Source organism: Vollenhovia emeryi, unplaced genomic scaffold (genome assembly GCF_000949405.1).
Source record: "Vollenhovia emeryi isolate VEMERY1.0 unplaced genomic scaffold, V.emery_V1.0 DF939154.1, whole genome shotgun sequence".
NCBI classification, from domain to species: domain Eukaryota; kingdom Metazoa; phylum Arthropoda; class Insecta; order Hymenoptera; family Formicidae; genus Vollenhovia; species Vollenhovia emeryi.
In genome coordinates, this window is record NW_011967212.1 from 2057974 (window position 1) to 2073193 (window position 15220).

Here is a 15220-nt window from a genome sequence, read left to right on the forward strand (position 1 = left end):
CCAGTCTGTTATTATAATATTTGCCGAGCCGAAATATAGTGATTGCTTATTTGCTCGGGCCCAATTACGTTGGAGCGCGCGCCGGCTAAGGGCCCGCGCTACGTGACGACGCGTAGGGGGATTAGGTACGGGAAGGAGGTGCACTCGGTCCCGAGCGGGGCCCGACCAGCCACCCACCCCGTATCCTATCTACCTGCCTCTAACGTCGGCGACGCTGTAACGATTAGGTTCGCACGATCAGATACAGCCGAGCGTGTAATGCCTATTATTGTCCGCGTAGAACGCGTTATGTCGAATGCTTCAGCGATATCGACGACTTTTCCATGAAAAATCACGCCTTTCCTTCGCTCGTTAACTCGCCCTAACAAGAAGCGGAATCGTGAAAAACGTAAAAGGGAAGCTGTGTGAAGGTTCACAATCTTCGCACCCTCGCCACGCGAGAAAATTGTGTTATTTTACTTTTATTCGAGTTTCGAAATTATGCGTATTAATATCTGTGTGCGTGTTTTGTATCTCTTCTTTTTCCATTGGGCAGCACATTACGGGCAGTGCCACGATGAAAAAACAAATGGAATAATAACAATTGCATAATAATCGGGGGACAAACCTGTAACACCAGTCGCTGTAAAAAATGCTGTATTGTAGTACACGGGGACGCCGTTCTTCTTACTTTCGTATTTAAATATACAAAGAAGTATAAGTTTCCTTATTTATTTACGGCTTCCACAATTTCAGCAGTCCGTCCTCGCTGTAAGAACATAGCAAATTTTGATGGGGATGATGCGACAAGCCGATCACGTCCTTCTCGTGTATCTGAAAAGACCGGGACGCTGTCAGTCGGATCGAACGGATTCACGCAGAACCGTGAACTCGTACTCACGTTGAGCGTTCTCTCGAGCTTTCCCGACGACGTGGAGAAACAGTAGAGCACGAGATCCTCACCGACGCAGTAGATAAATTCGCCACGCGGACTCACCACCGTAGTCACGAAGTCACCGCCCTCTCGCTTACCGCTGGAGAACGATCTCACTATCTGCCCTTGCATATTCATAATCACCACCGTATTTGAACGATTGCACACGACGAAGTGCTCCGGGTTTCGAGGAAGAGCGTGTATGCTGTTTACCGTGAGATCAGCGGCTCCTAATGACTTGTAAGTGCCTATGCACTCGGTGGTCTTCAAGCTCCAGATCTTCACGGTACCGTCCGACGACGCGCTGCAAGACAACGACGCGCGTTTGGTAAAGATGGAAATTATTACTTCCGGTTTGCAGTAATACTTGCGATAAATACCTAATTATATTGTGGCCGTCCGGAGAGAAGATGACCTCGTTGACAAACGAAGAGTGACCGCGGAATTCCTTAAGAGTTTTCCCGGACTTGAGGCCGTGTATCCTGCAACATTCGTTCCGTTAATGTCACATTTGTTGCGTCGAAGTGAAAGAAAAAGTATAACTCTTTTTACTTTACCTTATAGTAGTATCGAACGAAGCCGACAATATCTGACTGTTATCTCTGCTAAACTGTAGGCAAGTCACGCCCTTCGAGTGCGCCTTCTCGAACCTCCTCAAGCACTGTCCGCTCTGCACCCGCCAGACCTTGATTTTACCATCCTGACCGCCGCCCGCCAGCATCTCGCTGTCGCGACTGAACGACATCGACAGGACCGCCTGCTCCATCATCATAAAGTTGTCCTGCGCCTGGTACTTCAAGTCCTTCCTTATTTTGCCGGTCGTGAAGTTCCACACCTCGATGAAACCGTCCACCGAGCCGGTCACGAGGTACTGGCCGTCGGGCGAGAAACGCGCGCACTCCACGTGCGACTTCTGGCCGAATTTGATCTGCTTCGACAATTGCGTCGGATATTTCTCGTCCTCCTGGTCGCGCACCGCCGCCTTTCCGCGGAACAAGTCTATCGTAGTGCCGGGCGGTAGCAGACCCTGATGCTGCTGCCACTTCAACGCCTGTCCCAACAGGGCGAGCAGTCTGCTGGACGGTACTACCGAGACTTCGCCAGCGAGAGCGGTGGCTATGTACGCTCGTCGTTTCTCCTTCGTGCTCCCGTCGGTGTACGCCTCGCGCGGATCGAAGTACGAGCGCGCGAGTAAGTTCTCTGCAAAGCAATGTACACACATCGTGTGAGCAACATTGTACGATATTACAAAGATCTCGGTCGAGTAAAATGTCTACCTAAGTGAATGTATCTCTCGGGTTCTTGTTGCTTCATCATGATCATCGGGTCAGTCTGTCTTAGCAAGGAACGTGCCGCGCCTAATTCTCGCAGCTCGATTAACTCTAAAACCACCTGAAGAACGATAAAGCATTCGTTAAACATTATTTCTTGCTGATGCACGTCGCCGTTTCTCGTCAGGAGATACAAGGCAAGCGCAATCGACTGTCTACAAAAATCCCGGCGTTACAGACATACAAAAGAGTAAAGCTCTAAACGTATAATTCTAATTCAGCGCAACTACCTGCTCGTACAAGTCTATGAGTTTCTTGTCAGGTAACTTTAACGACTGTATAGCTTTCAGAACTGTGTCCCAGTGTCCGTTATTTATATCGGCGACGAATCCGTCCACACTGTCCACGGTGTTAAGCGACACGCCCGTCTCCTCCTGCGTGCAAAAATGTATTAGCAAGCGAGCGGCAAGGGAAAGCGCGCGTTGAAACGCCGAAGGGGTATCTACCTGTAAGGTCTGCAGCGTCTTCACAAGGTTCGACTCCTTCAGATACTGCTGTATCAGCCGAATCACACTGAAAAGCAACAACGCACCTAGCATGATTGCTTGCTCATACTTGCCGCATACAATCCTGCGGCAGTCGAAACGTCTCGAAACGCCCGACAACGTACAGAAAAGGGATATCAAAATGAAATACTCTGCTAACGTAAGCGGGACGTTTCGATCTTCATACGTGAATTAATAAAAGAAAAAAAGAGTTAAAACGACGAGTACTACACACGAAGAATGAAGAAACAAATAGAAGTCGCGTCACTCACTCGGCGGATTCTATCTCGATCGACATCTCCGGCCGTCTCGCAATTCACAAGGCAGGCGGTGCGAGCTCTTTCTTCCCCTCCGCGGCAACCGCCCGTTAGGTTATGTCGCGCGCTCCCCTCGTTCTCGCGTTCTGTTTACACTGTCTTCCCCGGGCGCTTGATAAACCGATATACAAACAGCATCTTCTCCCGGTCTTCCCGGCGAACAATGTCTTCCGCGGGTTCCTCAGTTGACGCCCGGACAGTTCCCGGTTCAACCATCAGACGGTGCGAGCGCTTCGCCGGAGGTTATCGCCGTAGGCGCGCAGTCCAGCGTCCGGGGACGCGGCTCATCGCCCGTCGACGCGGCGCTAGGGCGAGGCGAGGGCGACCGCTCGCGATTGTGGAAATAAACACGTCGTCGCGCCTACCCCGAGAACAAACGATCCCGTGTGAATTGAAGAGAGAGAGAGCCGGGCCCTACGCGCAGCGCAGTGAGTACTCGCCGGATGCTGCCGGCCGCCGCCGCCAGGTGGCGCCGCGGCGGACACGTCGTCGTGTTCCAGATTCGGCCTCTACCTAGTCCACCCTGGGGTCCGCGGCGTCAATAACATCGCGGGCTACGCGAATAAAAATGCGGCTATTTAAAATCCTCGCCTCGCGACAATGTGAGAGCCGCGACCGTTAACTGGGCCGTGAGTATCCCGGGACACGCGTGTCCCCGTCCCGTCCCCGTCTCTCGCCCCCGTATCGCGCGCGTTGTTCCGTCGCGTGGAATCGGGCCCTGCGACGACGACCTCCGCGGGCGTGCGTCCCTCTCGCGCGTGCACGCGTTCGTCGGGGAGTGTGCGATGGCCAAGTACTTTTCTTGTCTCTCTTCGTTTTTTTTTTTCGTTCACCCGCCTCCTATTTGTACCCGAGTGTCTTCCTCGAGGAAACTCCACCCGCCCCCGACTCGGAGCACTCGTGCGAGTCGCGCGGAGCATCTCGCACGGCAAAAACCGCACGCGTGCTCGCGCGACGCTCTGCCCCCCCCCCCGTTTTACGGCGGCGAGGTATTGAATTTTGGTACTTTTCAGAGCAACGGCCGCTTTCCTCTAATCATGAGAGCCAGTCTGCTGCTCGCTATTCTGCTCCCGACGTGGGCCGGCGCGGTCGTGTGCCCGCAGCACTGCATATGCAAGCAGGTCGGCGCCCAGGCCGAATGGCTGCGCCTCAAGTGCGGCGACCGCCTGGAGGAGATCAAGGACGTGGACGTCAACAAAGTCAGCGTGGAGCTCATACAACTGTAGGGCTGTCTCGTTAAGGCTCGAGCGGAACGGCCGTCTTGTTCTCTTGAGACGGTGTTTTGTGTCTTGAATGGTCTAAAGTCTAATCCACAATGTACTCTCTGCTATTCGATTTCGTGAGCAAATCAAAACGCTTAAAAAAATTTGTCGACAATGCACGATTGTATAATGTACAATTTATCAGCTTGCATAAATTTCTTAAGCACGTTTAGGAACACGTTATTAGTTACAAAATAGAATGTTTTAACAAACAGCACATTGTAGATTAGGTTTTAAGCCTAGAAAATGTCTCAAAACTCTTAAAAGATTTGCTGACAAGGCACGATTGTACAACGTACAATTTATCAACTTGGACAAATTTTTTAAGATATTTATTGGCTGCAAAATAGAATGTTTCTAGATTCAAAGAGCACGTTGTAGATTAGACTTTCAATCTAATCTACAATGTGCTTTTTGCGTCTAGAAACTGTTTTTATAAGCAAATCAAAACTCTTAAAAGATTTGCCGACAATGCACGATTGTACAATGTATTAACTTGGACAAAATTTTTAAGATATTTATTGGCTACAAAATAGAATGTTTCTAGACGCAAAAAGCACATTGTAGATTAAGCTGTAGAGTGACACACAATAACTGTCTTGTATCTTAAGAGCACAAGACTGCCGTTCCGCTCAGGCGTGTGCTTTTGCCCGACGACGCATGCGACAACGGTCGAATAAATTGCAGGGATTTGAGCAAGAACGTCATCTACGTCGTTCAGGCGGACGCGTTTGCGAATCTGACAAATCTCAGGCGGCTCGATCTGTCGAGAAACAAGATCAGTTCCGTGGGCGAGGGATGTTTCAACGGCTTGGAGAACTTGGAGCGATTGTAAGGATTCATACACAAGCGAAAGTTCACCTCCGTAGACTCGATTCGGTCCTCTGCAATCTTGTAAATTTCGTGATTTCAGGGATCTGAGCCAGAATCGGATATCGACGATAGACAGCTATGCGTTCAAGAAATTACCGAATCTCAAAAGGCTGTAAGTCTAGGATGATGGAGAGACACACAAATATTTTCCTGCAAAGATATTTCTTTTTGTCTTACGCATTCTTTGCTTTGTTGCTCTAGCGATTTGTCGGGAAATAAAATTGCTACTCTGGCGCCGTCCTTATTTCATGATTTGTTGGCCTTAGATCATTTGTAAGTTGTGATTTATTTACGCTAGCAAATATTAATTTCAATAGCTTTCTACGTGCGTATTGCTGCATGGAAATACGTACTTTTACGAACATGCGCCTCTATATTTTAGGAAATTAAACGGAAACAGTTTAACTACCTTGAAAGAGGGAACGTTTCACGGGCTCAAAATGCTAAAACAGCTGTGAGTAAAAGCGATTTGCACTCATCTCTAATCGATGCATGCAATTTATAACGTGACTCTTATGTGTTCCAGCGACTTGTCTACTAATCCATGGGAATGTGACTGCAACCTATATTGGTTCAGTAATTGGATCTACAATTCTTCAATTAAATTGAAGTACGTATATCGCGTATCCCCGATCGACCGCTCGAATCACTCGCGTTGACGTTCCTCTATGCTGTGGTTCAATATTTCAGTCCGACGCCCAAGTGCGTGTTGCCGGCATTTGCCAAGGGGCAGTCCTTGAAGAAAATGAGATTCATGGAGGAGCTTCAGTGTCAATGGATATCGCCGACGATTGAAATTCGCCCGGTTCAAAACCAGGTGGTCTTCGCCGGAGATTCGATTACGTTGAAGTGCCGAGCGCCCAGCATTACGGTAGACAAGACCGCCAAGTTGAGCTGGTTGTGGTATCCTAACGCTTCCGCCGAGGTCGTGGATTTAAACGCCTACAAGGATCCGCGCGAGAACTTGCCCAACATCAAGGTTGACAACAGGTATCTTTCGGATAGCGGCATCGTGGACAGGTAACATAAAATTTCTCCAATTGCCCGAATGAAATATGCGTCGAATAATCACAGTGTCTCTCGCGCTGCCTCTCTCAGTGCTCTCAGCATAGTCCCAATCAAGGAGGAGCACAACGGTCAATGGAATTGTTTACTGGTTTCCGTAAACGGCAACAAATCGAAGGCGCTCAGCGTTATCGTAATATCCGAGCATACGCGCTATTGTCCTCTGACAGGTAATGAATCGAGTCCCTCTACGGCGCTAAAGTATCGCTTAATCGCGCGATCTCCTTTCAGTTACGAGAGACAACAAGGGCATTTACACGTGGCCGAAAACGATAGTGGGCTGGAAAGCGGAGCTGCCGTGCGAGGGCAATCGTCTGACGGGCATGATGCAGGCGCCCCTGAAAGCCTTTTATCACTGCAACATGAGCGGCCAGTGGGAATATCTAAATACGGAATCGTGCCCATACATATCTCACACGACGAAGATCTTGGAGCAATTCTCGAAGGTTAATCTATCTCTGACGAAAAGCACTCTGCTGGAGACGGCTAAGAGATTCAAAAATTACACGGGAAACGGCTCGGTGAAGCTGACAGATCCGGTCGAGGTGCACTTCATCGTACGAACCATAGAGAATTACCTGAGCTTCTTGATGGACGAGAAGGAGCTCGGAACCATGCTGGTCGACATCGTCAGTTCGATGATGAGACTGCCGAAGGAGATGCTGAGGAGGGCGGAAATACATTTCAAGGCGTGCACGAGGCTGGTCAAAGCGGTCGAGCGTATCGTGGAATACGCACCGTCCATACAGTCGCACAAAAAGTACATGGCGCTCGAGGAGTTTCGAGTCAAGCGCGACAGCTTCGGCGGATTAACGTGCACGTGGTACACAAGTGTCGCCACGAGTGCCGACTCGGACGCGAGGTTCCTGCACTGCACGACGATCAACAGGACGACGCCGATCAGCACGAAGGACAAGACGATAGAGGCTTCCATCCAGTTACCCGCCTCTTTGCTGCAGCACGCGCAAGACGGCGCGCTGGCTCAGCAGCTTATGATATCTTTGTACAGCGACAGCAGATTCTTCCCCAAGACGATTGTCAACGACAGCATGGACGTGTCGACGTGTATCGTCGGCAGCAAATTAAGTAAGTCGAAAAACTGTAGCGCACAGAATCTACCTTCCACGACTCGTTCGAGTAAGTTGCGTAACTTTTTGCAGTTGGTACGTCAATACGTAATCTGTCCGAACCGGTTTACGTGATGCTGAAGGCCCCGTTGTACTATTACAACGGGATGAGGCCGACACCCGTGGTGTGGGACGAAACGTTGAACAACGTGGGAGCATGGACCAGCGATGGATGCCAATTAATCAATCTACTGAATAATCTGATAGTTTTTCATTGCGACAGACTGGGATATTACGGACTTTTGCAGGAAGTTTCACATCTGGACGGAAATAGGTGCGAGGCCTTCCCACACGAGTATTTTCTCCGTCTTTTCGTTGACATTCTATTCGTTATCGCGTGTGTCTTTTGCAGTTTGCACGGAGCGAAATTTAGGTACTCGCATCCCGCGATATACGTCGGAAGTTTCGTCATGATAACTTGCCTGATGATCATGTCCGTGACGTACATAATCTCTTACACGTCTATCACGATGCCGAAGAAGGCGAAGCACTCAGTGATCAACACCTGGTTTGCCATGGCGCTGTTGTCGTTCCTGTACAGCATCGGCATCCAGCAAACGGAACACATCGAGATCTGTCAGGGGGTCGGCCTTGTTCTACATTATCTGTCGTTGTGTTGCCTCCTGTGGATGGCGGTGTCCGCCAGGTGAGTGTCACATATCGCACGCTCATGTTAAAATGGATAAAACGTTAATCGTGGTCCTTCTGTCTCAGTAACATGCATAAGAAACTAACGAAGCCAGGCCTCAATGTAATACCCGACGACGAGCTTCCGGATCAGCCTATACCCAAGCCCCTGTTAGGACTCTATTTAGTCGGATGGGGCGTGGCCTTGATAATCTGTGGGATATCCGGCGCGATCAATCTGCGCGAGTACGCCGGCTACTCCCATTGCTTCCTCACGTCCGGGCCGGCGCTTGCCGCGCTCTTCATACCGTCCGGGATTCTTATCGCGTACCTGCTAATCTTCCTCCTGCTCATCAGACGCGCGATCCAGAACGTCGACACGAACGCGCAGTTGTCCGAGGGCACTCAGGCCACGGAGAATATGGACCTGGAGCTGTTGGAGCCGAATGCGAATCCCTCGGGGGACAGGAACAGCATGCGTAGCACGCAAACGGTGTCCTCCGACATCGAGGACCCGGAGCACTCGCAGTTTACGCAGTGGAAGGGCCAGGTCATAATGCTGGTGCTATACCTCATGTCCTGGGCCGGCGCGGTTGCGGTGACGATCAAGCCGTTCGACTTTATGCCGTTCGAGGAGACAGTGTTCGCCGTGATCTACGCCATCACCACGAGCTCGCTGGGTGTGTTCGTGCTGTTCTTCTACGGGATCGCTCGTAACGACGTGCGCAGCCAGTGGCTGAAGATGCGATGCTGGCTGGAGAAGCGCAAGAACCGCTGCTGCCGCACCAGGAGCGTGTGCGACGCGAACGCCGCGATCCCGACGCAGCCGCTGGTGCAAAATTTCGTCCCACCGCTGTCCAACTCGCAGGCCACCCAGGCGATTTCCGACACCAACTCCGTCGCTTCGTCGAGGAACACCAACCAGTCGCAGCAGATCTACAACAGCTCCAAGCTCACGGACCTGACGGCCAATCGAGAGAGCATACCTGCCGTTCCCGTGAACACGAAAACGGCGAATCTGATAGTGATGCATCGCCATCAGTATCGCTCCAACAATTCCGTCACCACGTATACCGAGCCGTCGTCGGCCTGCGTCGAGATGTTCTACAACCCCCATCAGAGCGGTGTCGCCAGGAAGTTCTTCAAGAAGCAACGTAGACACGCGACCGCGAAGAAGAATAATCTCGGCCCGAGAAAGCAGGGCGACGGCGGGGCTACCAGCGATGGCGGCAGCTGCGTCTCTATACCTCGGCCCACTGCGAAGATCAACAACAGCCTGGAACGCAGCATCCTGAGCAGCAGCGCTAAAGTGAACAACACCAATATACACGTCGAGCTGAACCCTATAAACGACGTCAAAAACGTGAATATATTGTCGGACAGCGGCGGCAGCATCTCCGAAGAGAGAAGCATCCCGATACGCTTCGTCATCGGTCAGGAGAATCTGATGCACAGTATCAAAAAGATCAACAACAGCGCGCAGCAGGACGGTCCGTATGTTAACGTCATGTCCGGCGCGGCGAGAGAAACGCCGCAGCCGAGGAGAACGGCGCCCGACTCGGACGCGGACGTTTCGAAGACGGACGAGGAGTGGCACTTGCGGAACGTCTCCCAGCAGTGCAGTCTGGAGTACAGCTCCGAGATGGACACCATCACTCAGATGACCAGCGAGCGGAGCGATCACAATCTGCCGGAGATCTGCGAGACCGCGGAAACAACGTGGGAGGAGCGTTTCTCGAGGAAGAGGTGTCCCAGCGTGAACGAGGTCGAGGTCGTCGCCGAGGAGGGTGGCGCGTCGAGAGACGTGGGACGGTTGTATCTCTCCAACAGCATGTACTGCCTGCCGTTCGGGCGCGAGAAACTGCCGCTGGCGACCAGCTATTGCAATTCACTGAACGACATCACGAGCGCTAAGTACCGCGAGTACTCGAAACCGTCGCTCGTAGATGCGCCAAGCACAACCAGCTCGAATCTATGCGGGCGGGAGGTCCCCGAGTCGCGAGAATCGTTCGACCGTTCACTCTTCGAGATCAACAGCTTGACCAGTGACAATCCGTGTATGTTGACGCCGCACGCGGAGACCCCCTACACCTGTTCCCTGTCGAACATCCATTGTATCTCCGACAAGAGTTTGGAGGAGAACAACTCTCGGGGGGAAGCACAACCGCCGAACGTGGATCACAATGTGTTTAACGCGCCCGAGTCGAAGGACCTTCCACTGGAGAAGAACTTGAGTTCTCTCGCTGATATTCCGTCAATTAGTAGGTCTAGTTCGCGCGATATAAATAATCTCAATTTGATCGACGAAATGAACGCGTGTGCGGAGCCTGCGAAGTCGAGTGATATACAGCAATTCGAGGCTAACGAGATCTATATAGATGAGCCGATAAGCCATTTGCCAGTTAAGAAAGAAACGAGTGTTTAATATATAATGATATATTATATGATTTATGTATAAATTATATATAATTTATTATATATTATTATATATAATTTATATATAAAATGTATACATATGTATTATTATATATATGATTTATATTTATATATACAAACGTATATATCTATACATATATACATATATATATGTAGGTATGTATGTATATATACACACATATACAAATATAAAATAATAGATCAATTCGTTCGTCTGCTACAGCGACGTATTTATTTTTATGCATAATTTCATAGGCTGCGCAATATGAGGAGAGTAGCACATTTTGTATTTTACGAGGTTAATCTTTACTAGAATCGCGTGTTCAATGCGCCTCATATATTAAATGCTCATGTCTTTTTAATATTTATGTCGCGTTTAGAGACGCGATTATTTGAGGATTTTGTACATAATGGAAAAAAATCCTTCGCCTACGAAAGTAGTCTTCAATCAGCTTGGTGGTTCATTTTAACTAGTATAAATATTGTATGATTAAGCAAAGGCTGCTATTTGAAATAACTTCGATCAGTTGAAGAAGTTAGGTTCAACAGATTTAAATAATCAATTACAATATTGTCACAGTCAGAGTATGGAATACTCGCTATTGTGGCATTCATATAGGCAAACCAACACACTGATTGTAAAACAATACTTTACAACGAAACCCAATTATAATCTCAAGGAACATCTTCCAGTTGATCCGACGCGCCGATTCCGGTGAGATTTCCTTTTTAAGCATTGGCAACTTCTCACGGAGGCCGGTCTTCAAGTGTCGAAAGCCTAGGGTTAATTTTTTCAATTTAGCCAACTCAATTTCGCGTTATTATTCATCATATCCTGAACAAATACTCCAATATATATATACATATATACACATATGTATACATATATATGTATATCACGTAGAGACATGATTGTAAAATCATTTTGGCTGTGAAATATTTCTCCTTAATTTCGTCGAGAAATCTACTTGATAATCACATTTCAATTTTATAGCATATCGCGATATTATTGTTTATGTAATATTTTATACAGGTTTAGAAATACCTTCGCCGCGCATTTATATGATACCTAAAGTGGATATGATATTGCAACTCGTTTCAGCAAGGTGACCCTTGCTTTGTATAACTGCCTAATTAGGAGTGGAATTTTCTGTAAACCCCGAAGACTGAGTATTAAGCTAAATTTACGAAATTGACTATGATTACCACCGACTTCCGTATAAGTATACACATATACGTCTTAACGAAAAACAGGTCGTTTCTGATAACGATGCCTGGTATTATACTGTAAATAATGTTTAATATTTAAGTTTTTAAAATGACTGTCGTTCGTTAAAGCGGCTCGAGAGATTTTATATACTGCATTCTTTTATCTCATTTTTACTTTTATGTATTGATTTCTTCGGGAAATATAAATTTCAATGTACGTACGATTGTATACAAGACCAGTTATTAATTAATACATGTATATTGTACAAAATTCGCATCTACTCTTCTTATACGATCATTTACGACACAGTTCCGCAATGTCTGGCACTTGAAGTATCACATCCGGCTGACGTTGACGTACGTGGTCAGCGAAATATTGCAAGTTTCCTACGTAAGTCAACTCTCTGAAAATATCGCATCCGTAGGTTTCTCTCTGTCATTAAAAATCCTACTTATATACTAAGATAACCCGTATTGCATGGTCCCCTCGCACTCGCGAATGTTACATTTCACGACTGCTTTTACAAACTACACTCGCGCATTGCCCGACTTGGCTTCGCCCAGCCAATCCTTGGGGTTTTTCAGCACCTCCAGAAGCTGCGACTCCCTCGAGCCGGCCTCCGGCTCGTGCATGTACTCCCACTTGGCATTCAACGGCAGGGACATGAGTATGCTCTCGTATCGCGCGCCAGGCGTGTACAGGCCGAACTTGGTGCCGCGGTCGTAGATCAAATTAAACTCGACGTATCTGCCCCGTCGCAGCAGCTGCCACTGCCTCTCGCAGTACCCGTAGCCGTCGTCTTTGTGCTTCCTGACCAAGGGAATGTACGATGGAATGACCGCCTCCGCGCAGGAGGTGACGAACTGAAACGCCTCGTTCTGACCCGGGGTGTCAAGGTCGTCGAAGAATATCCCGCCCACACCGCGCCGCTCGCCCCGGTGCACGATGTTGAAGTAATCGTCGCACCACTTCTTAAACTTGGCGTAGTAGGCGGGATCGTGCTTGTTGCACGCGGTCTTCAACGCCTGGTGGAAGTGCCTGGTGTCCTCCTCGTTCAGGTAATACGGAGTGAGATCCGTGCCGCCGCCGAACCACCACTGCGTGCTGCCGTCCGGGTTTGTCACCTCGAAGTAGCGGTAATTGAAGTGAATCGTCGGGACCATGGGATTGCGAGGGTGGATGACGGCGCTGACACCGGCGGCGAAGAACGGCACCGAGTCCTCCATCTTCTTGCCGCGCGCCCGCATCTGCTGGATCGCGCTTGGCGGTAGCACGCCTGTCACGACGGACACGTTGACGCCGGCCTTCTCGAACACCTGGCCGTCCTGCAGCACGCAGGTGACACCGCCGCCGCCCTCCTTCCTGGTCCAACGGTCCACCTTGAACGACTTGTCGGTCTCCAGCGACTCGAGGGCCCGGCAGAAGTCTGCCTGGGTCTTCATCACCAGCAGCTCCATTCGCGTTCTCATGTCGCTCGGGCTTTTCTGCAATTTTTCAACGGCTGTGACGGGCTCCGCCATGAAGGTCTTAACGTAATTATGCAGGTCGTTTTGCGCGGCGAAAACCGTAACCCTAGATACACTGTACGCCGCGAACCCCGTCAGGATTCCTGCTCCGACGTGCCTCAAGTTCCTCGACCTGCTCCACGTAGCGTAGCAGTAAACGCCGATGGAGCGCAGGCCCTTTCGCACCATGAAACTCGTAGCCATGACTTCTTTTATTTATTTTCGCCTGATTCAGTTTCTCTGCAACAAAATTGGAAGCCTCTCCTAGTGCGTTTTCACAAAACACCTCTTAAGACTTTAATCGGTGAGTAGTTTCCGATCAGATGTCGGATTAGATTAGATAAGTGCTGCACGTTTATGATTAATAAAGTGTAGAGAGCATACCTCGCACGTTTGCTGTTGCCGTCCGTGTTCGGTATTTATTTCACATTATTAGCAATTGTTTTCGCTACCAAGGTCGAAGAAGACTGGAGACGAAGAGACCGAACTCCAGTAGTGGGGGTGAGTCACAACAGAGAGAAACCTGAGAGCGGCCACTCCGGTGTTTTACTTGTTACCATTTCGCTAAGCAGTTTCCAGCGCTTTACGCCCACTTTTATTTTTGAAACTACTCCGCTACGCCCATTTTCAAGCACTGTCGATAAAGTCTCCAGATAATACTGATGGAGAGTCTCTCATTCTCCGTTTTTGATGAAAATTCATAGAATCGTGTATTTTTGCCTGTAAAACACGAATTTGCAAGTTAAAATTGTCGCTCGGCACTAATAAGAGAGTTATAAATTGTTAAAATCTGACAGTTGTGAGGTTAGGATACCTGTCGTACCGACACCAACAAACACTATACGCGAGCAGCGTATAAGGACCGGCCGAAAGAGAGCGTCAGGAGGAGACGATACCATGCAAGAATCTGAAAAAAAAAACACACGAAGAACAAAACAGTCGTACATAAATTATATATCGTACAAAATTAATAAATAATCAACAAGTTTATAAAATTAAGTTATATTTCTTCAGTTTTTAGTTTTGACCATGAAGAATAGAGATAAGGAGGGTCAACTTATATGGGCGGATGCGTCAGATTCTGAGCCCAAAAATTGTCATCGCTGCTAGTACTAAATCCTAATCGAGATGTCGCTTCCGTTCCACGACAGCGTTCTCACATACACAGTATGAGTGTGTATTAGTAGACCCGGTGTGAGTGTATATATTAGTGTACCATGATTTATCCCCTCCCGACTTCTGTTTAGCAATAGTTTGTCTACCATAGCGCCGCCGGTGTACATATTTTGAACTACCACAGAAACCGGGTTTTGGTCTCATTCTCGAAAGCATTAGTTGAGCCTCCTTATCTCTATTCTTCATGGTTTTGACCTTGAAAATGACCTTATCACAAATTTTTATTGTCATATACGTAATCAGCGTTCAAAAATACGAAAAAACAGTGCCGCTTCAAAAAGATCGGAGGGTTCACCTATTCGGATTTAACTGTAACCAGTAATTAAGTTTTTACACTTTTATAACTTGATGGCGTAAAAAGATCGCAAGTCCCGAAAATTAAAAATATTGCAGTTCGGACACGATTGCCTATTCCCAGGCACGAAATCTATCGATGTCTCGCAATTCTTGATTCGCTAGAGTCATTACGGACGACGATCCATCCACTTTAAAGTTGACGCGAAAACATCGCGATCGAGTTCCGCCAATTAAAAATTTTTTATTTCTAACGCGATATCCTATGCCCCGGCACGAAATCTATCGATATCTCGTAAGTTTTAATTCGATAGAGTATCATTATTGACGACGACGCAGTGCGACTTTAAGTTGGCGCGTACGAATTATAAGTTCTGAAACGTAAAAATTCCGAGTTTAAACGCGACATCCTATGCCCTCGTATTTATTCTGACGACGCCTTGTAGTTTTTAAGTCGATAGAGTGTCATTCGTGACGACGCTGCAGCGCGACTTTAAGTTGGCGCGTAAGAATTATAAGTTCCGAAACGTAAAAATTCCGAGTTTAAACGCGATATCCTATGCTCTCGTATTTATTCTGACGACGCCTTGTAGTTTTTA

General features: G+C 48.3%; 3 protein-coding genes across 4 annotated transcripts; 1 reads left to right on the plus strand and 2 right to left on the minus strand.

The window, feature by feature from the left end:
* Positions 1-464: 464 nt before the first annotated feature.
* Positions 465-3508, minus strand: LOC105565301 (WD40 repeat-containing protein SMU1). Its single transcript, XM_012018385.1, has 8 exons — positions 3002-3508; positions 2691-2757; positions 2475-2618; positions 2191-2305; positions 1471-2113; positions 1294-1395; positions 881-1217; positions 465-813 (listed from the first exon to the last, which is right to left on the minus strand). The coding sequence occupies exons 1-8, from the start codon at positions 3025-3027 to the stop codon at positions 715-717; spliced, it is 1533 nt and encodes a 510-aa protein (XP_011873775.1). The 5' UTR covers positions 3028-3508; the 3' UTR covers positions 465-714.
* A 31-nt stretch (positions 3509-3539) lies between these two features.
* Positions 3540-10480, plus strand: LOC105565302 (probable G-protein coupled receptor 125). Of its 2 annotated transcripts, XM_012018386.1 has the most exons (13): positions 3540-3675; positions 4060-4268; positions 4996-5139; positions 5222-5293; positions 5383-5454; positions 5564-5635; positions 5708-5791; positions 5872-6201; positions 6280-6416; positions 6478-7332; positions 7407-7647; positions 7726-8019; positions 8088-10480. In XM_012018386.1, exons 2-13 carry the CDS (start codon positions 4084-4086, stop codon positions 10423-10425), a joined length of 4824 nt encoding a protein of 1607 aa, XP_011873776.1. In that variant the 5' UTR covers positions 3540-3675; positions 4060-4083; the 3' UTR covers positions 10426-10480. The 2 variants fall into 2 exon arrangements, with proteins under 2 accessions (XP_011873776.1, XP_011873777.1); XM_012018387.1 differs by lacking the exon at positions 5383-5454.
* Positions 10481-11418: 938 nt separating this feature from the next.
* Positions 11419-14064, minus strand: LOC105565303 (oxygen-dependent coproporphyrinogen-III oxidase). Its single transcript, XM_012018388.1, has 3 exons — positions 13966-14064; positions 13536-13871; positions 11419-13391 (listed from the first exon to the last, which is right to left on the minus strand). Exon 3 carries the CDS (start codon positions 13353-13355, stop codon positions 12174-12176), a length of 1182 nt encoding a protein of 393 aa, XP_011873778.1. The 5' UTR covers positions 13356-13391; positions 13536-13871; positions 13966-14064; the 3' UTR covers positions 11419-12173.
* Positions 14065-15220: the final 1156 nt, after the last annotated feature.

Bases quoted from the DNA above. Each gene is read 5' to 3' on its own strand.
- LOC105565301 (XM_012018385.1), bottom strand. From the start codon at position 3,027: ATGTCGATCGAGATAGAATCCGCCGA. The intron at 2,619-2,690 runs GTAGATACCCCT...TTTTGCACGCAG, and splicing joins AGACGCTGCAGACCTTACAG to GAGGAGACGGGCGTGTCGCT. The intron at 1,218-1,293 runs GTATTTATCGCA...GTTGTCTTGCAG, and splicing joins GACGGCCACAATATAATTAG to CGCGTCGTCGGACGGTACCG.
- LOC105565302 (XM_012018386.1), top strand. From the start codon at position 4,084: ATGAGAGCCAGTCTGCTGCTCGCTATTCTGCTCCCGACGTGGGCCGGC. The intron at 7,648-7,725 runs GTGCGAGGCCTT...TGTCTTTTGCAG, and splicing joins TCACATCTGGACGGAAATAG to TTTGCACGGAGCGAAATTTA. The intron at 8,020-8,087 runs GTGAGTGTCACA...CTTCTGTCTCAG, and splicing joins TGGATGGCGGTGTCCGCCAG to TAACATGCATAAGAAACTAA.
- LOC105565303 (XM_012018388.1), bottom strand. From the start codon at position 13,355: ATGGCTACGAGTTTCATGGTGCGAAAGGGCCTGCGCTCCATCGGCGTT.